General features: G+C 39.8%; 1 protein-coding gene and 9 long non-coding RNA genes across 13 annotated transcripts; 5 read left to right on the top strand and 5 right to left on the bottom strand.

The window, feature by feature from the left end:
* Positions 1-2,598: 2,598 nt before the first annotated feature.
* Positions 2,599-4,155, top strand: LOC124194326 (ribonuclease H1-like). Its single transcript, XM_046588458.1, has 5 exons — positions 2,599-2,877; positions 3,193-3,310; positions 3,379-3,488; positions 3,551-3,726; positions 3,793-4,155. Exons 1-5 carry the CDS (start codon positions 2,868-2,870, stop codon positions 3,856-3,858), a joined length of 480 nt encoding a protein of 159 aa, XP_046444414.1. The 5' UTR covers positions 2,599-2,867; the 3' UTR covers positions 3,859-4,155.
* Positions 4,156-4,252: 97 nt separating this feature from the next.
* On the top strand, positions 4,253-6,841 carry LOC124194327. Of its 2 annotated transcripts, XR_006874736.1 has the most exons (7): positions 4,253-4,548; positions 4,621-4,892; positions 4,979-5,160; positions 5,242-6,119; positions 6,239-6,343; positions 6,417-6,570; positions 6,726-6,841. It is a non-coding gene; the product is annotated as an uncharacterized LOC124194327 (long non-coding RNA). The 2 variants fall into 2 exon arrangements; XR_006874735.1 differs by having other exon boundaries at positions 4,979-6,119.
* On the bottom strand, positions 6,258-6,732 carry LOC124194328. Its single transcript, XR_006874737.1, has 2 exons — positions 6,588-6,732; positions 6,258-6,486 (listed from the first exon to the last, which is right to left on the bottom strand). It is a non-coding gene; the product is annotated as an uncharacterized LOC124194328 (long non-coding RNA).
* Positions 6,842-7,331: 490 nt separating the features above from the next.
* LOC124194324 lies at positions 7,332-9,238 on the top strand. Its single transcript, XR_006874734.1, has 4 exons — positions 7,332-7,652; positions 7,714-8,268; positions 8,378-8,700; positions 8,762-9,238. It is a non-coding gene; the product is annotated as an uncharacterized LOC124194324 (long non-coding RNA).
* A 597-nt stretch (positions 9,239-9,835) lies between these two features.
* Positions 9,836-10,375, bottom strand: LOC124194323. Its single transcript, XR_006874733.1, has 2 exons — positions 10,314-10,375; positions 9,836-10,090 (listed from the first exon to the last, which is right to left on the bottom strand). It is a non-coding gene; the product is annotated as an uncharacterized LOC124194323 (long non-coding RNA).
* Positions 10,376-10,613: 238 nt separating this feature from the next.
* On the bottom strand, positions 10,614-11,818 carry LOC124194322. 3 transcript variants are annotated; one of them, XR_006874732.1, is made up of 5 exons: positions 11,519-11,818; positions 11,349-11,419; positions 11,138-11,307; positions 10,945-11,075; positions 10,614-10,820 (listed from the first exon to the last, which is right to left on the bottom strand). It is a non-coding gene; the product is annotated as an uncharacterized LOC124194322 (long non-coding RNA). The 3 variants fall into 3 exon arrangements; XR_006874730.1 differs by having other exon boundaries at positions 11,138-11,288; XR_006874731.1 differs by having other exon boundaries at positions 11,142-11,288.
* A 66-nt stretch (positions 11,819-11,884) lies between these two features.
* On the top strand, positions 11,885-12,636 carry LOC124194321. Its single transcript, XR_006874729.1, has 3 exons — positions 11,885-11,962; positions 12,023-12,161; positions 12,381-12,636. It is a non-coding gene; the product is annotated as an uncharacterized LOC124194321 (long non-coding RNA).
* A 3,014-nt stretch (positions 12,637-15,650) lies between these two features.
* LOC124194319 lies at positions 15,651-16,222 on the bottom strand. Its single transcript, XR_006874727.1, has 3 exons — positions 16,129-16,222; positions 15,902-16,055; positions 15,651-15,746 (listed from the first exon to the last, which is right to left on the bottom strand). It is a non-coding gene; the product is annotated as an uncharacterized LOC124194319 (long non-coding RNA).
* Positions 15,732-16,214, top strand: LOC124194320. Its single transcript, XR_006874728.1, has 2 exons — positions 15,732-15,884; positions 15,986-16,214. It is a non-coding gene; the product is annotated as an uncharacterized LOC124194320 (long non-coding RNA).
* A 753-nt stretch (positions 16,223-16,975) lies between the features above and the next one.
* Positions 16,976-18,582, bottom strand: LOC124194318. Its single transcript, XR_006874726.1, has 5 exons — positions 18,359-18,582; positions 18,143-18,282; positions 17,742-18,060; positions 17,561-17,683; positions 16,976-17,474 (listed from the first exon to the last, which is right to left on the bottom strand). It is a non-coding gene; the product is annotated as an uncharacterized LOC124194318 (long non-coding RNA).
* Positions 18,583-18,817: the final 235 nt, after the last annotated feature.

Raw genomic sequence — 18,817 nt, 5'->3', positions numbered from 1 at the left:
ATCGATCGATACTCATTTTGAAACCTATCGCGCGATAATCGCTCGAACAAAAAATTGTATTTCCGATGACGATTTCATCGTTCATCGCGGCGATATTAACAACCCTGTAAATAACCATACATCTAGGTGCACGGGTAGATAAAGCTATTATAGACACCCATGTGGGTCTCTTGAGCTTCATAATCTCCCGTCACTGACAGTTTTATTTTCTCTTTTTTTTCAACTCGCCAAAAGTATTACCAGTGAAAGTAAAGTATAAAGCCTATAAACTACACTCATAATCTCACCCTTAAATAGGCCTTTAATAGTCAGCTAATCCGCAAATCTTGATACTTTATTTTTTAAGGAATTGAAATTTCATTTCTAAATTTATCGAATTGAAACTTGACGAGTTGAAAGTTTGCTGCCTGTGGTACAGTTTCTAGAGTATAACGAGGGCCGTAATTTACGACTGACAACAAAGCGAGAAAGTCCGGCGCAAAAGTGAGGTAGGATATAAGGTCGGAAAAGAAAGACAGACGTCAAGCGAGCGCGGACTCTGTTAAAACTTGGCCAGCTCGTAAAAAAAAAAGAAAAGGGAAGAAGAAAAAATAACGCCAAAAAGAAATGGATGTATATATAGGCTATATAGCTATACGTACACACGTCAGGAGGATAACAATCAATAGTACCCATCTCTCTTGTCTCTGATTGGTTCAAAGAAACCAACAGCAGCTGAAAAGTTCCTTTTTTTCTCTCTCTCTCGAAAATTGTTTGATAATTTCACCTTTTGGAAAAACAAAAAAAGAAACGTTTGCGATGTCTGTTTGAGATAGAAAATAGAAGGGGAGTGTAAGAACAAGGCTCTTTAACTTAATAGTATCCGGTCAAGGAGTCAATGAGGTATCATCCCGTGCCAAACGCGTCGGCAGGTAAACCGATATACCAACTCTTCTTATTGTTTTTGCCTTTTTTAATACTTCTCAAATAACCGCTAAGCAAGCACTTGACCTTTTTTTTTTTTGGCTCGATCGAGTCGGTTTGAAAACAAAAGAATAACCGCCGAGTGACGCCTATCCCAATACTACCCCCTCCACACCTGGATGAGAGGCCTAAAGTAACTGTATCCACCCACCCTTGTCTTAATACTCCGCACACACAGGGGAACAGGTAGTCCGTCAAGTGTTCAACTGCTGACCCTTGTAATAATGAGTCTACATAGTCTATATTGAAAAACATTGTGGAAGTACTTCTGGTCACGAACCGGCGCCCATATTTTATGATTCATTTCGACGACAAGAGGGAAATATTGGTGGGGGGTTAAACATTGCATCTGAAACGGCCGTTGATTGTTTTCTGGACTGTGTGGGTATAGTCGGGATAGGTGCGTCATCTAAATGCGGATATTATTTATGTAGATATATCTTGTAATGTCATCAAGTAAATGGCTAATACAGATAGCAATCGTTGTCCAGTTGCGAGGGAGAGTAAAAGGCAGATGGTCTTCTTCCAGCACAAGGACGCAGGAGGGGCTCGGATGGCCAATAAATGTAACTCTGGGGTATCATAAAAATTGACCCTCAATAAACTATATGCATGTGCTGTTGTGATGAGTGCTTTTTGGTCAGTCTCTTATGGTATATTTCTTATCTAGCCCAACAGAAACTTACAAGTGAGGAAACCCTGTACACAGTAGTTCTACGATAAAAGTAAAAGGCGAACTGCTGGCCATTGAAAAAATACGGCGTCCAATGGATATTCCAGAGACCCTGCACACGGCACGCGTCTTTTTTTTAACTGTCAGAGTCACATACCTGGAACCCTTTGGGAGAAAAAATAAATAAATACCTGGATTCAGTTACAAAGTTCAGGTTTGTGGAAGAAAAGGTTCTTTTATTTTTTGGAAAGATCTCAGATTTGAATCGCGCTGTTTGGAATTTTGTGGACAACCCCGAGCGGTGGTAAATGAGCGGCATTTAGGATTATTTTTTTTTGCTTCGGGTTTGCACATAAGGAGTTAGGGTATTCCGTTAATGCCTAGCTTGTTTACAATGATTAGTGTTAGAAATATTTTACTGATAATTTTCTTGAACGTTGGCGGATGAAAACATGGTCACATTTGATTAACCTACAACATTCTGAATAACGTCTGTAACCCAGTGAATAAAAGTTGTATTTACTATTTTAATCGGATAAAGAAAAAGGCGACCATTAGTAAACCACCACACCTTAATTTTTCCATGATAGAAGAGTGACTTGCACCAACTTTCTGCTCCATCCTTGAATTTGGCGACCCTCGCTCATCCAGCTTCATCTTGCATCAGTATTCATCTTCATCTTCTTATGCTGCTACACAACTTGTCTTACTTCACTGACGAGTTAGGCGACTTCAGTGGTCGCTTCCGTCCGCTGTGACACACCTGTAGTCACTCACCACGGGATTATGCCCAGGTACCCGGCAATTAACTTATTTTCGTAGATTATCTACTGATAACCTACTTGCTTTATACTCTGTGTCTGCGTAGTTATTTCTAAATTGGGCCCTTTCTCGCGAGTCGCAAACAAAGTATTCCTGTACGTTTTCTTTTTCTAACGCTAGATGGCTTTATTCATAGCCTTTGATCATTTTCAACTGTCAAATGTGTCAACCAGATGGCGGAATTGTGGAGTGTCGTTTCGTGAGTGACTGACGCCATTTTCTTTCATGTCTTGACGTCTTATCTATGGTAGCACAAGGCACGAGACGAAGCACGTGAAGCAAAACTTCGTAGTCTGGCGAAACCATTAATAATTTAATACCAGAATCTTTCCGCATTGAACTTAAGTGTCGAAAGACTGTTTAAAAAAATCTGTGTTTCAAGAAACATCATCTTGTCTTTACGCGAAACATGTATCCAGGTAATATATTTCTTCGATTTTACTACCTCCTAACACGTTCTCACGACATTCACGAATTAATAAATTAAAGTAGACCGTCGTAGGTCTTTGGGGTTTTGTGCATTAATTACATTTTTCTTACTTTTCTGCTGGTACATAGTTTTGATGGATCAGTTTTAAAATTAAAATTTAGACCTTGTACTTTTTCCTGTTTTTTTATGTGTGTGTTTTATATTCTCTGCTGGGTGTATGGTGTATGAATAGGTTAATCAGTCTATTTGTGAATCATTGTGCTGATTCATCTAAACCTATTTTTGACAACAATTTGTTTTCTAGACTTCACAGTTGACCGCAATGGTTATGTAATTGTCTACATTGATGGTGCCTGCCCTGGAAATGGTAATCAGGGTGCGAGAGGTGGTATTGGTGTGTGGTTTGGAAACAACCATCCATTGTAAGTAGCAGAATATGTTGTGAAATATAATTATAATATGGTTAATTGTTAATATTATTATAATGCAGGAATGTAAGTGAACCATTAAGAAGACATGAATTTATTCATTCAAATCCTACCAATCAGGTGGCTGAAATAAAAGCTGCCATCAGAGCATGTGAGCTCTTGAGAAATTATGGTACACAGCAGCTAATGTTTTTGTTTCTCTTGATTTTGTGTTAACAATTATTAATCGGGCAGGTGTCCAACGTGTTGTCATCTTCACCGATTCTCAATACTTGATCGATTCAATAACCGATTGGATTTTCACATGGCAGAGTAATGGCTGGCGGACGTCCCAAGGTCAACCTGTCGTACACAAAGCTCTATATGAACAGCTTCTTTTTTGGACTCGAGATTTCGATTGTGTTGAATGGGTATCATATCTTGTTTAGAAAAGTCAGTAGATAGTAAAGTTAATTCATTTCATTCTGATTTTTTAGTCTCACGTTCCCTCGCACTACAACAAGGCCGACTCCTTGGCTAAAATAGGTGCTGAAAGCTATTAAAATGAAGTTTTCAATGATTCAATGCGACAAACTTTCTCAATTAATTTGGTTATCTTACATTAGAAGACTCCCCATGCAAATAATCTTTAAAATTTTTTGTTCTGTTGTAGGGGACTTAAATTTGGGTTTTATTTAATTCATTTGAATAATAATGTGTGTTACATTTCTTCTTTTGTTCATTTAAACTAGAATTGGATATAAAATGTTCTGTTATCATGTTATGCTATGCATATTGTTTGGTTCCAGGATTTTATTTTTGTGAAGTTACACAAGAAATAATCAGTTCATGCTGTAGCACCTGTCGTCTGCGTCTTTTTTTTTTTGTTTTTTCGTCTGTATCTTGATAGTTATTTAAATGTTAGAATTAAGGTTTATTAGCCAGATGGAATCTGAGCTGAACAATGCTCATGGTTTTGTTTCTTGCTGCCAGCTGGTGAAAGGTGTACAGGCAAATTGAGCTGATGAAGTCGGTGTTGCTGGTTTTCTACTGTTCTATTGCAGGTTGCAGCAGCTTGTCGTTACTGTGTGCCTGTTGGAAATTGATAGTTCCGCGAGTCTTACTTCACTATTATGTCGTACTCCAGATTTTGAAGCCCTCATTAGATCAAATTCTTTACTGTCACTCTAGAGGTTGCGGTGCCCACTACAACGATTTTTCATTTAAGACGATCTAAAATTGATTAATTTGAGGTAATGATTGTTGTCGCAACAAGCTTATTTGGAAATTATCGACTTCTAAAGAAATCTACATTCTCATTTCAGGTTAATCCTTCGGCGCCGTTCTATAGACTTGATCCATTTAGTGAAACAGAGAAAACATTGCTGAAATTCAATGTATATGTTGGTAAATGCATATCTGGGCTCCTTTCTTTTCTGTGACACCGTTTCCCGAACTAACCACTAACCAACGCCCGCCGGTGTCACTCACCCGCTGTCATAACCAGGAGGATGAGGCGGGCTCTGGTGCTGCCATACATGTACTAGTACTTCCGCTGCGACACACCTGTAATCACTTACCACGGGATTGTGCCCAGGTACCCGCAAATTAACTTATTTATGTTTATTATCTACTGATAACATACTAGCTTTGAACTCTGTGTTTAATCATTCTTAAATTTAGGTCTTTCTTGCGAGTCGCAAACGAAGTGTTGCGAGTGTACCAAAGGAATGAAAAAGCTGCTGCAAGTCACTTTCTCGTCTTAAGAGCCCACTAGAGACTTTGGAACTTGGGGTTAACTTCTGGAGTAAAAATAAGATTGGATGAGAAATCTGTTTAATTGGTCCATCCATCAAATTGGCCTAGTAAGCCGAAGTCTTGATGTATTTGGTCTATGGATTTGGTCTTTGAAATTGTTTTATTAATGTTAATGGCTTGCTGGCTAGGATACTGAAGAGTGAAGAGAACATCTGGCGGCCAGATTTGCTAGTTGTTGTGGCGTAGTGGAAGTAAGCTAGCCTCTTAATCTAACTTCTTCTAAGTTCTAGTCTTCTTGGTTCCCCCTTCCCTGTTTAGTTGAAGTGTGGGTTTTGAAAATAAAAGCCGTCATTATTAAATTCAATTATCCTATTACCGTTCAGAAAATGCATCTATGTGCTCGTATCATAACCTTAATAAAAAGTCGCATATTAAAAAACCTATAGAATAATCTCCAGTAAAAAACCATTTCGTCGTTTTATCGTTTCATAAATACAGAGCAACAGTTGCAAAGCCAATATGTATTTTGTGCAAGTAACATAGGTTAAGTTGTTATATATTTTTTACCTGTCCCAGATTTATCTCACCGGTAGCTTTTCACGAAGGAATCTATTTAGTAGGGCTTTTAGCCCAGACAACCTGTCACATTCCAATGCTTCCAAACCTGAGGATCCAATGAGCCAGTTAGGCAGTTACATAATAATGTTGTTGTCAGATAGGGTAGTGTGGAAAGAATTTTTCATCTTCACCATCATTTTGAGATTTACTTAACATTTGCTGTTGCCTTGTAGTATGCTACGGGGAATAGAAATGCATTCTGAATAACTGGCAGGTTTACCTAACCAACTGGGTGTTTTCCTTTCAGCAATCCACTGTCCAAGCACTGTTGCCCAGGTGCTGAAACGTCTGGTTGCAGACAAGGCACATGAACCAGCCTTTATCTTCAGATGTAGAAGTTGGACTGGTGAAGTTGTGTGGTTGTTGAAGTGCGTTTGATGTCAGCTGGGGTCGTTACCGACTTCGCAACCAGATACTTTGCCATTTGCAATCGGAATGATCAGTTTAGGTAAGTCAACGTTTACTATTCATTTCCATGTAAACTTTCGCTCTACCACAAATATCGCATTGCCCAATGTCGGATGTTACGTTTGCTTCTGTGTTTGTACTTCTTTTTTTTTTTTTCAGTCGAGTTTTACGGTGAAAATTTAGCCACGGCTTGATTTTGAAAAGTGATGAGGTATTTCCACGCCATCGACCAGGCTTAATCGAAAGTGAACAATTCTAAGGCATGTAAGTTCATCGTTAGAGTTTTGACTTTTCGAACGATCCATTTTTTAATCTACTTCAATTTATTTTGTGAAAGCATGCCGAAGATCTTTTGTCTTTCTCCACGTGATCGCTGCCGTGTCATGAAGATGCTTCTTTGAGAGGGTCTATTGCAAGACAAAAATGTGATGAGAACAGGAAATCTGAGTTGGTTATAAACTTATAATGTACTTTAAAGATAAATCAAGTAGGTTAGTATATTGCTTACATTTTAGTCTACGTATGTGTGCTAAAGAGTCGTACACTCTTACGTTACTTAAGAATGTTTAAAATGAAATTTAGGTATATTTTCAACAGGTTCAAACTGATGCAGTGTTTATTTATCATTTTTCAATTACCATTTTAGAGTTCAAGCTGCAGACGTGCCGGCCAGTTTGCATGTCCTTCGCGCTTGAAGGTCACGGTGAACATTACGTGTAAAACTGTCAATGCGGTGGTGTAGAGGTTGGGTGAGAAAGGTACGTGTTTCATCATTATCAAGCAGGTATAATAGCCGCAAGGCTCAGCCATTTGATATTCATTTTGATATTCGTTGTTGTAGACCCATCCCCAGCAACGCCAACCTAAGGTAAGGAAAGGCCAGTCTCGAAGGTCACGGAGATCATTATGTAAAACGTACCATGCGACGGCGGAGAGGTTGGGTGAGAAAGCTACGTGTTTCATCATTATCAAACAGATACAATACCCGCTAGGCTTAAGAGGTGAGGGTGATCAAAAAATCGTATAAAAAGGAGAGAGAAAAGGCCAGAGACATCAGTCGAGTGAGCATCTCCGACACGGCAACAACTGCTGTGCCCTATCTGTCACCATCTGCCTTCTTCACCGTATTGCCAGTTACCACCCATGGGTAAATATTCTGTTGTTTTTACATTGAGATTGGTATCAATCCTACTTTTTTCTTTATGTGTGCATGTATTTAATGTTTGAATTTGTTTACTGTTTCGTTAATAAGGTGTCGTATGCTGTTGGGTGTTGTATCGTTGATGGCTGGGTCGACCGCTGGTGTAGTGGTGTCTCCTTGGTATGGTGGAAACCAAACTGCAACGCCGCCGCCTTCCTACACAACTTACGCAACGACCAGTTCCTGCACCGAGGTCTTCAAGTACTACACCACTAAAGGACCGGAGTTTTATACCACAACTTACGCTGCCCCGAGCCACTACACTGACGCCCTGAAATATTACTCTGCCGCTCTTCCCCGAGTTACTACACCACCAAGGCGACGGAGCATGACTACGCATGCTGCCCCATCCTACTACACCGAGGCTCCCAAGTATTACTCTGTTCTCAGCTACTTATTGCACCGATTTTCCTAAATACTACCTTGTACCCAGCTGCTACACCGAGGCTCCCGCTGATTACTCCACTGAAACGGTCGAATACTACACCGAAGCGGCGAAGTACTACTCTGCCCCGATCTAAACAACCACAACTGAGGCGGCCAAGTATTACGCTGTCCCGACTTACTACACAGAAGCTGCTCTTTCGTACTACGTTGAACAGAAATACTACACTGATGCTCGATGATGCAGTTCACTACACCGCAGGCCCCAAGTACTACACCGAAGAAGCCGCCTATTACACAACAACGTATGCTGCCTAGTTACTACACCGAGTCTCCCGAGTACTACATCACTTAAGGCGCCGGAATTCTACACGTCTATGTATGCTGCTCCTGCCTGCTACACCGAGGCCCGGCATTACTACAACACTGAAGCGCTCAAGTACTACACTACAACCTACGCTGCCCCGAGCTACTACACCTACGTCCCGAAGTATTACTGTGCGTAAAAGGAGTCGTCTAAAAAAAAAAAAAGTCGCGCTCAAACTGCAATGCCCCATCTGTCACCAACTGCATTCCTCATCGTGTAACCGATTCGCAATTATGGGTAAATATTCTTATTTTTACATGAGTTTTGTATCAATTATGTTTTTTTTCTATTTGTTAATATGCCTGTTAATATTTAATATTAATGTTTAAATTTATTTACTGTTTAGACATCTATGGCGTCGTGCTCCTGTTGGGTGTTGTATCGTTGATGGTTGGATCGACCGCTGGTGTAGCGATGTCTCCTTGGTAAGGCGGAAACCAAACCGCAACGCCGCCGCCTTCCTACACAACTTAGGCAACGACCAGTTCCTGCACCGAGGTCTTCAAGTACTACACCACTAAAGCACCGGAGTTTTATACCACAACTTACTCTGCCCCGAGCCACTACACTGACGCCCTGAAGTATTACTCTGCCCCGAGTTACTACACCACCAAGACGACGGAGCAGGACTACGCATGCTGCCCCATTCTACTACACCAAGGCTCCCAGGTATTACTCTGTTCTCAGCTACTATTTGCACCGATTTTCCTAAATACTACTCTGTTCCCAGCTGCTACACCAAGGCTCCCGCTCATTACTCCACCAAAACGGTCGAATACTACACCGAAGCGGCAAAGTACTTCTCTGCCCCGATCAACACAACCACAACTGAGGCGGCTAAGAAAGACGCAGTTCCGACTTGCTACACCGAAGCTGCTCTTTCGTGCTACGTTGAACTGAAATACTACACTGACGCTGCTGCCTACTTCACCACGACCCACGTTACACCTAGCTACAACACGGCAGCCCCCAAGTGCTACACCGAAGAAGCCGCATTTTACACAACCACGTAAGCTGCCTAGTTTACTACATCGAGGAATTTAAGTATTACCCTGCTCCAAACTACTACCAAACTGAGGTTCATATTTATTGCAATTCTCCCGATTATGCCACCACTACTCACGCTGCTCCGACCTTTACACCGAAGTTCTGAAGTATTTCTCTGGATGTGTTGAAAGATTGCTGAAATACAAGATTGATTGATAAATCACAAGTACATGTCTCTATTTTCTCCTCAAGTACCTTTCCTGTTGCTGATGATTGCATGATGTGAGAAAATATTTTTGAGTGCTATGTAAACTTACAAATAATTGATCTTGCAAGATACAACAATAAAAATTCAAACTCATGTTTTACACTTCTATAATATTCAAACTATTCACTTTTTTTTATAAATGTTTTTCTATCATTAAAATCCGAAGTCCAACAACCAATATTGTTTTGAAAAATCAAAGTCCACACCTATTATTTCTGCTAAGTCCAGACTTTTGTTTTTGAAAAAAAATTTAAAAAAATTCCCCTTACACGAAGTTTTAAAAAATTTTTATAGCGAAAAAATTTGATACGAATATTTTATTGCATTCAAAATTTATTTTCATAATATTCACATACATTTATTTTTCCTGTGGCCCCCAGGGGGGGGGGCCTGTCGCTTTCTCTACCGCGATAATAACATGATGCAAGTTTTATGCAAGTTATTATTTGTTTGGCGCAGAAAGCTTGTTTAATCTAGCAGTTCTCGACTGTGTCAAACCTGATATTGATCAAGTTGCCTCAGTCGTATACTGCATGATTGAATGAAAACTCGAAAGACAACACATCAAACTTTTAAGTCAGCACACAGTTAACACAGAGCAATTTCATGGCATGGATAAAAACGACAACACAAAAATTTTCAAGTCAGGAACCCAGATGGAACAGCTCAGCTGCAACAGCACAGCAACTTCTGGATTACACTGCAACCGCATACTGCATACAAAGGCTCAATCTGTCTTTGTCACACCTTTCACCATTTGGCTGCAACAAGGTAACCACCAGCGTTGAAGAAGTTTTGTTATACCTGTTTAAGAAAAGAAAATTATTGTCGAGAAACAGAAATTTGTACACATGCATACTCATTATAACAAAAGAATACAAAGAGTAACAGAAAACTACGCAGACCAACAGAATAACTTTGATATCTGATTCAAATTTTCTATATCAGCGGAGAAAATTGGTCTACTCTCTAGTCCTGTTAACTAAATCTGTGGTACTTTAGCAAGACATTTGATCAAAATAATTACTTTTTTCTGTTGCATGTGATGAGACGTACGCCTAAGAACAGGCAGCGAGATACACGAGGCACGCCATTTCGGAAATGTACAGGCACTTCCAAGTCTGAGTTGAATGATATGGAAAATTGGTTTCTACGTGCTAAATCACCTGTAAATTTTCACATCAACATTTTACATTCAATAGCAATAGGAAATTAACAATAAATACCTTTTAATTTTCATCGTGAGAAACGTCACAACCAACAACCCATCTCTGCTGCGTCTTGGATCAAAATGGCCGCTTAGCGTCCCTGAAGACACTCCCGCTACCTGGTGGACATTATTTCAGTCACTTATTCACAGCCACCTATTGACAGCCATTAGATTCCTGTTCCAAATGACTGAACGCAACGGCTGGATTGCTTGCTTCGAGACAGCACGGAGCAACTCAATTGAATTGACATGCCTTTCGGCTTTCACTAGCTGGCACGAAAGTATCAAATGAGCATGAACACCAGATTACTCCAGCAGCTTTCCCTATGACACAAATACACAAAGTTTTTAGTTAGCTTTTCACACTTTGTAACTCTTTCAACATAAAAATCTATAATATTAACAGAAAGTGTTGGGGGGGGGGGTCAAGACAAAAAATTAAACTTACAATTTTCTGAAGAAAAGAATGATTTTCCTGCCTGTGGCTGAAAGGCAACAGCACCAGTTATCTGTGTTAGAGTACGTACAGTGAGTTGAGTTCCAACCAACTTTGGCATCAAACAGTTAGCCGTGTTGAATCTAAAGGAAATATGTCAATAAATATTCCAACATTAATCAGATAAACTAAAGTTAATGGCTACCTACTGCTTGTGTTTAACATTCAGAAAAATACAACACATGTTGGTATTTGCCCTGCATTTGTTCATATTCTTCTCTTAAGCTGCTGCAATAAACCTGAAGATTAGTAGATTACCCATGGCCAAGATGATATGATATTTTTCATAGTTTTCCCTATGACAGAAAATACAATCTATGACAACAAATAACAGTTTAAAACCAAAAGAAGAATACTTGTATGTCAATGAATTATTTGTTGAAAAACATGTTCAGAAAAACAAACATGTCCACACTGGGGTAGTGACCTACCAAGATCAATAGAAAATGCTGATAATTAGACGAATATTAACTAAGTCTGGGAACAAGTATTTAAAAAAATTTTGACTGACATTTTTGGTTTTTACCTGTATTAACTGCATGATGCATTCAGCAGAACGAAGATTTTTAATAAAAGAGTTGGTGTTAGTGATGGTAGGCAACTTGTATGCTACTGTTTCCTTTCCAGTTCCTTCCTACAGGTTAGATTGAGGAATTTTGAATTTAATCCAGCACACATACGGAATAAACCACATCACAAACAATTTGCACAGAAACGAACTTGAATTTACTTATGAATTCATCGGTAATTTTCATGGAAAAATAGGAAAACTTTTGACAACCACTCAACACAATTATCTAATGAGTAATGGCTGTCAATAGGTGGCTGTGAAAAGTGGCTGAAATAATGTCCACCAGGTGGCGCGAGTGTCTTCAGGGATAGGGAAGAACAGGAACAGTGGCCATTTTGATCCAAGACGCAGCAGAAATGGGTTGTTGGTTGTGACGTTTCTCACGATGAAAATTAAAAGGTATTTATTGTTAATTTCCTAATGTTATTGAATGTAAAATGTTGATGTGAAAATTTACAGGTGATTTAGCTCATAGTAACCAATTTGCAAAATCATTCAACTCAGACTTGGAAGTGCCTGTACATTTCCGAAATGGCGTGCCTCGTGTGTCTCGCTGCCCGTTCTTAGACGTACGTCTCATCCCATGCAACAGCAAAAAGTAATTATTTTAATCAAATGTCTTACAAATTACAGTTTTAGATAACATGACTAGAGAGTAGACCAATTTGCTCGACTACTATAGAAATTTTGAATCAGATATCAAAGTCATTCTGTTGAGCTGCGTAGTCTTCTGTTACTCTTTGTATTCTTTTGTTAAAATGAGTATGCATGTGTACACAGTTGTGTTTCTTGAAAATAATTTTCTTTTCTTAAATAGGTATAACAAACACTTCTTCAACGCTGTTGGTTACCTTGTTGCAGCCAAATGGTGAAAGGTGTGACGAAGACAGATTGAACCCTTGTATGCAGCATGCGGTTGCAGTGTAATCCAGAAGTTGCTGTGCTGTTGTAGCTGAGCTGTTCCATCTGGGTTCCTGACTTGAAAATTTTTGTGTTGTCGTTTTTATCCATGCCATGAAATTGCTCTGTGTTAACTGTGTGCTGACTTAAAAGTTTGATGTGTTGTCTTTCGAGTTTTCATTCAATCATGCAGTATACGACTGAGGCAACTTGATCAATATCAGGTTTGACACAGTCGAGAACTGCTAGATTAAACAAGCTTTCTGCGCCAAACAAATAATAACTTGCATAAAACTTGCATCATGTTATTATCGCGGTAGAGAAAGCGACAGGCCCCCCCCCCTGGGGGCCACAGGAAAAATAAATGTATGTGAATATTATGAAAATAAATTTTGAATGCAATAAAATATTCGTATCAAATTTTTTCGCTATAAAAATTTTTTAAAACTTCGTGTAAGGGGAATTTTTTTAAATTTTTTTTCAAAAACAAAAGTCTGGACTTAGCAGAAATAATAGGTGTGGACTTTGATTTTTCAAAACAATATTGGTTGTTGGACTTCGGATTTTAATGATAGAAAAACATTTATAAAAAAAAGTGAATAGTTTGAATATTATAGAAGTGTAAAACATGAGTTTGAATTTTTATTGTTGTATCTTGCAAGATCAATTATTTGTAAGTTTACATAGCACTCAAAAATATTTTCTCACATCATGCAATCATCAGCAACAGGAAAGGTACTTGAGGAGAAAATAGAGACATGTACTTGTGATTTATCAATCAATCTTGTATTTCAGCAATCTTTCAACACATCCAGAGAAATACTTCAGAACTTCGGTGTAAAGGTCGGAGCAGCGTGAGTAGTGGTGGCATAATCGGGAGAATTGCAATAAATATGAACCTCAGTTTGGTAGTAGTTTGGAGCAGGGTAATACTTAAATTCCTCGATGTAGTAAACTAGGCAGCTTACGTGGTTGTGTAAAATGCGGCTTCTTCGGTGTAGCACTTGGGGGCTGCCGTGTTGTAGCTAGGTGTAACGTGGGTCGTGGTGAAGTAGGCAGCAGCGTCAGTGTAGTATTTCAGTTCAACGTAGCACGAAAGAGCAGCTTCGGTGTAGCAAGTCGGAACTGCGTCTTTCTTAGCCGCCTCAGTTGTGGTTGTGTTGATCGGGGCAGAGAAGTACTTTGCCGCTTCGGTGTAGTATTCGACCGTTTTGGTGGAGTAATCAGCGGGAGCCTTGGTGTAGCAGCTGGGAACAGAGTAGTATTTAGGAAAATCGGTGCAAATAGTAGCTGAGAACAGAGTAATACCTGGGAGCCTTGGTGTAGTAGAATGGGGCAGCATGCGTAGTCCTGCTCCGTCGTCTTGGTGGTGTAGTAACTCGGGGCAGAGTAATACTTCAGGGCGTCAGTGTAGTGGCTCGGGGCAGAGTAAGTTGTGGTATAAAACTCCGGTGCTTTAGTGGTGTAGTACTTGAAGACCTCGGTGCAGGAACTGGTCGTTGCCTAAGTTGTGTAGGAAGGCGGCGGCGTTGCGGTTTGGTTTCCGCCTTACCAAGGAGACATCGCTACACCAGCGGTCGATCCAACCATCAACGATACAACACCCAACAGGAGCACGACGCCATAGATGTCTAAACAGTAAATAAATTTAAACATTAATATTAAATATTAACAGGCATATTAACAAATAGAAAAAAAACATAATTGATACAAAACTCATGTAAAAATAAGAATATTTACCCATAATTGCGAATCGGTTACACGATGAGGAATGCAGTTGGTGACAGATGGGGCATTGCAGTTTGAGCGCGACTTTTTTTTTTTTTAGACGACTCCTTTTACGCACAGTAATACTTCGGGACGTAGGTGTAGTAGCTCGGGGCAGCGTAGGTTGTAGTGTAGTACTTGAGCGCTTCAGTGTTGTAGTAATGCCGGGCCTCGGTGTAGCAGGCAGGAGCAGCATACATAGACGTGTAGAATTCCGGCGCCTTAAGTGATGTAGTACTCGGGAGACTCGGTGTAGTAACTAGGCAGCATACGTTGTTGTGTAATAGGCGGCTTCTTCGGTGTAGTACTTGGGGCCTGCGGTGTAGTGAACTGCATCATCGAGCATCAGTGTAGTATTTCTGTTCAACGTAGTACGAAAGAGCAGCTTCTGTGTAGTAAGTCGGGACAGCGTAATACTTGGCCGCCTCAGTTGTGGTTGTTTAGATCGGGGCAGAGTAGTACTTCGCCGCTTCGGTGTAGTATTCGACCGTTTCAGTGGAGTAATCAGCGGGAGCCTCGGTGTAGCAGCTGGGTACAAGGTAGTATTTAGGAAAATCGGTGCAATAAGTAGCTGAGAACAGAGTAATACTTGGGAGCCTCGGTGTAGTAGGATGGGGCAGCATGCGTAGTCATGCTCCGTCGCCTTGGTGGTGTAGTAACTCGGGGAAGAGCGGCAGAGTAATATTTCAGGGCGTCAGTGTAGTGGCTCGGGGCAGCGTAAGTTGTGGTATAAAACTCCGGTCCTTTAGTGGTGTAGTACTTGAAGACCTCGGTGCAGGAACTGGTCGTTGCGTAAGTTGTGTAGGAAGGCGGCGGCGTTGCAGTTTGGTTTCCACCATACCAAGGAGACACCACTACACCAGCGGTCGACCCAGCCATCAACGATACAACACCCAACAGCATACGACACCTTATTAACGAAACAGTAAACAAATTCAAACATTAAATACATGCACACATAAAGAAAAAAGTAGGATTGATACCAATCTCAATGTAAAAACAACAGAATATTTACCCATGGGTGGTAACTGGCAATACGGTGAAGAAGGCAGATGGTGACAGATAGGGCACAGCAGTTGTTGCCGTGTCGGAGATGCTCACTCGACTGATGTCTCTGGCCTTTTCTCTCTCCTTTTTATACGATTTTTTGATCACCCTCACCTCTTAAGCCTAGCGGGTATTGTATCTGTTTGATAATGATGAAACACGTAGCTTTCTCACCCAACCTCTCCGCCGTCGCATGGTACGTTTTACATAATGATCTCCGTGACCTTCGAGACTGGCCTTTCCTTACCTTAGGTTGGCGTTGCTGGGGATGGGTCTACAACAACGAATATCAAAATGAATATCAAATGGCTGAGCCTTGCGGCTATTATACCTGCTTGATAATGATGAAACACCTACCTTTCTCACCCAACCTCTACACCACCGCATTGACAGTTTTACACGTAATGTTCACCGTGACCTTCAAGCGCGAAGGACATGCAAACTGGCCGGCACGTCTGCAGCTTGAACTCTAAAATGGTAATTGAAAAATGATAAATAAACACTGCATCAGTTTGAACCTGTTGAAAATATACCTAAATTTCATTTTAAACATTCTTAAGTAACGTAAGAGTGTACGACTCTTTAGCACACATACGTAGACTAAAATGTAAGCAATATACTAACCTACTTGATTTATCTTTAAAGTACATTATAAGTTTATAACCAACTCAGATTTCCTGTTCTCATCACATTTTTGTCTTGCAATAGACCCTCTCAAAGAAGCATCTTCATGACACGGCAGCGATCACGTGGAGAAAGACAAAAGATCTTCGGCATGCTTTCACAAAATAAATTGAAGTAGATTAAAAAATGGATCGTTCGAAAAGTCAAAACTCTAACGATGAACTTACATGCCTTAGAATTGTTCACTTTCGATTAAGCCTGGTCGATGGCGTGGAAATACCTCATCACTTTTCAAAATCAAGCCGTGGCTAAATTTTCACCGTAAAACTCGACTGAAAAAAAAAAAAAGAAGTACAAACACAGAAGCAAACGTAACATCCGACATTGGGCAATGCGATATTTGTGGTAGAGCGAAAGTTTACATGGAAATGAATAGTAAACGTTGACTTACCTAAACTGATCATTCCGATTGCAAATGGCAAAGTATCTGGTTGCGAAGTCGGTAACGACCCCAGCTGACATCAAACGCACTTCAACAACCACACAACTTCACCAGTCCAACTTCTACATCTGAAGATAAAGGCTGGTTCATGTGCCTTGTCTGCAACCAGACGTTTCAGCACCTGGGCAACAGTGCTTGGACAGTGGATTGCTGAAAGGAAAACACCCAGTTGGTTAGGTAAACCTGCCAGTTATTCAGAATGCATTTCTATTCCCCGTAGCATACTACAAGGCAACAGCAAATGTTAAGTAAATCTCAAAATGATGGTGAAGATGAAAAATTCTTTCCACACTACCCTATCTGACAACAACATTATTATGTAACTGCCTAACTGGCTCATTGGATCCTCAGGTTTGGAAGCATTGGAATGTGACAGGTTGTCTGGGCTAAAAGCCCTACTAAATAGATTCCTTCGTGAAAAGCTACCGGTGAGATAAATCTGGGACAGGTAAAAAATATATAACAACTTAACCTATGTTACTTGCACAAAATACATATTGGCTTTGCAACTGTTGCTCTGTATTTATGAAACGATAAAACGACGAAATGGTTTTTTACTGGAGATTATTCTATAGGTTTTTTAATATGCGACTTTTTATTAAGGTTATGATACGAGCACATAGATGCATTTTCTGAACGGTAATAGGATAATTGAATTTAATAATGACGGCTTTTATTTTCAAAACCCACACTTCAACTAAACAGGGAAGGGGGAACCAAGAAGACTAGAACTTAGAAGAAGTTAGATTAAGAGGCTAGCTTACTTCCACTACGCCACAACAACTGGCAAATCTGGCCGCCAGATGTTCTCTTCAGTATCCTAGCCAGCAAGCCTCACATTAATAATAAAAGCAATTCAAAGACCAAATCCATCAGGACTTCAGCTTACTAGGCCAATTTGATGGATGGACCAATTAAACATATTTCTCATTCAATCTGATTTTTACTCCAGAAGTTAACCCCAAGTTCCAAAGTCTCTAGTGGGCTCTTAAGACGAGAAAGTGACTTGCAGCAGCTTTTTCATTCCTTTGGTACACTCGCAACACTTCGTTTGCGACTCGCAAGAAAGACCTAAATTTAAGAATGATTAAACACAGAGTTCAAAGCTAGTATGTTATCAGTAGATAATAAACAGAAATAAGTTAATTTGCGGGTACCTGGGTACAATCCCGTGGTGAGTGACTTACAGGTGTGTCGCAGCGGAAGAACATGATAGTCGCATCAGAGCCCTCCTCATCCTCCTGATTATATTATCCCAGTGGGTGAGTGCCGAATATTAGCTGGGCGAGAATATTTAGATATAAATTTCAAACAATATGTAGCAACAGCAAGCAATACCTAAAATCTATCAATGTTACACATTGTCCTAAATTAGAACTAAGTGGCGGTCACCACAACCTCTTGAGTGGCAGCATTATTTTGCTGTTATCTGCAGAAGAGATAGCAGTTGGATCTTGGGAAAGCATCAATATCTTCTTATCTTGAAGATTTACCACAATTTGACAGGGGAAGTTAACCTGAAATTTTATCATAAAAATTAAATGACAGTAGAAACTATTTAGCTTTGGAAGACATAGCTTGCATTATTGGATTTCATAACTTGATTTCTATTGTCACAAGCACCTAGGTCGCATGAAAACTTCAGTTGAAATTTAAGCTGAAACATTTTAAGTCAGAAAGCAACAAGAACCATTAGCTATATGTTGTGTTATCTATTAATTAAAAACCATCCAACTTACCTAAAAATCCTAATCTAAATTTTTTTGATTTTTTAAAGTAACTTATGATGTGTTTTGTATTGTGTAACTTAGGACCAGTCGAAGCTAGACAAGCTGTCACATTCCAATGCTGCTCTCCAATTATCAATGGTCATTGTAACCTACAGAAGAAAAGAAAGATTTATCACAGGTAAGGTTAAGTGCAGAATAACAAAAATAAAGCTAAAAGGGTGATACAGGTGATTATTAATTAAATTAGATGCCCAGTCCCTAGAGTGAGGATCAAATGAGCCAGGAACATGCTGTTGCTTTGTCAGATAGGGTGTTGTTGAAAGGATTTTTCATCTTAAATCACCATCATTTGTGATTGACTTAATGTTTGCTGTTGCCTTGTAGCATGTAGCTTAGTAGCCTAGTGTCCAAAATGAATAGAAACACATTCTGAATAACTGGCAGGTTTATCTCACCAACTGGATGTTTTCCCTTTCAGCAATCCACTGTCCAGCACTTTTGCCCAGGAGGTGCTGAAACATCTGGAATCACTTACAGACAACATGAACAAACAAAATCATATATACATCTTGTATCCGAGTTCCTTTGACAGTGTGAAAGCCATAAATCTATTTTTACTTCTAAATTTGTTTTTGCTCATTTGGGCCTTGGCTTTACTAGTCATAAAGCACAACAAAAAAGAGA

Source organism: Daphnia pulex, chromosome 5, assembly GCF_021134715.1.
Source record: "Daphnia pulex isolate KAP4 chromosome 5, ASM2113471v1".
Classification (NCBI taxonomy): domain Eukaryota; kingdom Metazoa; phylum Arthropoda; class Branchiopoda; order Diplostraca; family Daphniidae; genus Daphnia; species Daphnia pulex.
Note: the sequence above shows the minus strand (reverse complement) of the source record. Positions and strands in the feature narration are given on the sequence as shown.

Coding starts and splice junctions, on each gene's coding strand:
- LOC124194326 (XM_046588458.1), top strand. Junction 3,311..3,378: donor TTTGGAAACAACCATCCATT/GTAAGTAGCAGA, acceptor ATTATAATGCAG/GAATGTAAGTGAACCATTAA. Junction 3,489..3,550: donor TGAGCTCTTGAGAAATTATG/GTACACAGCAGC, acceptor TTAATCGGGCAG/GTGTCCAACGTGTTGTCATC.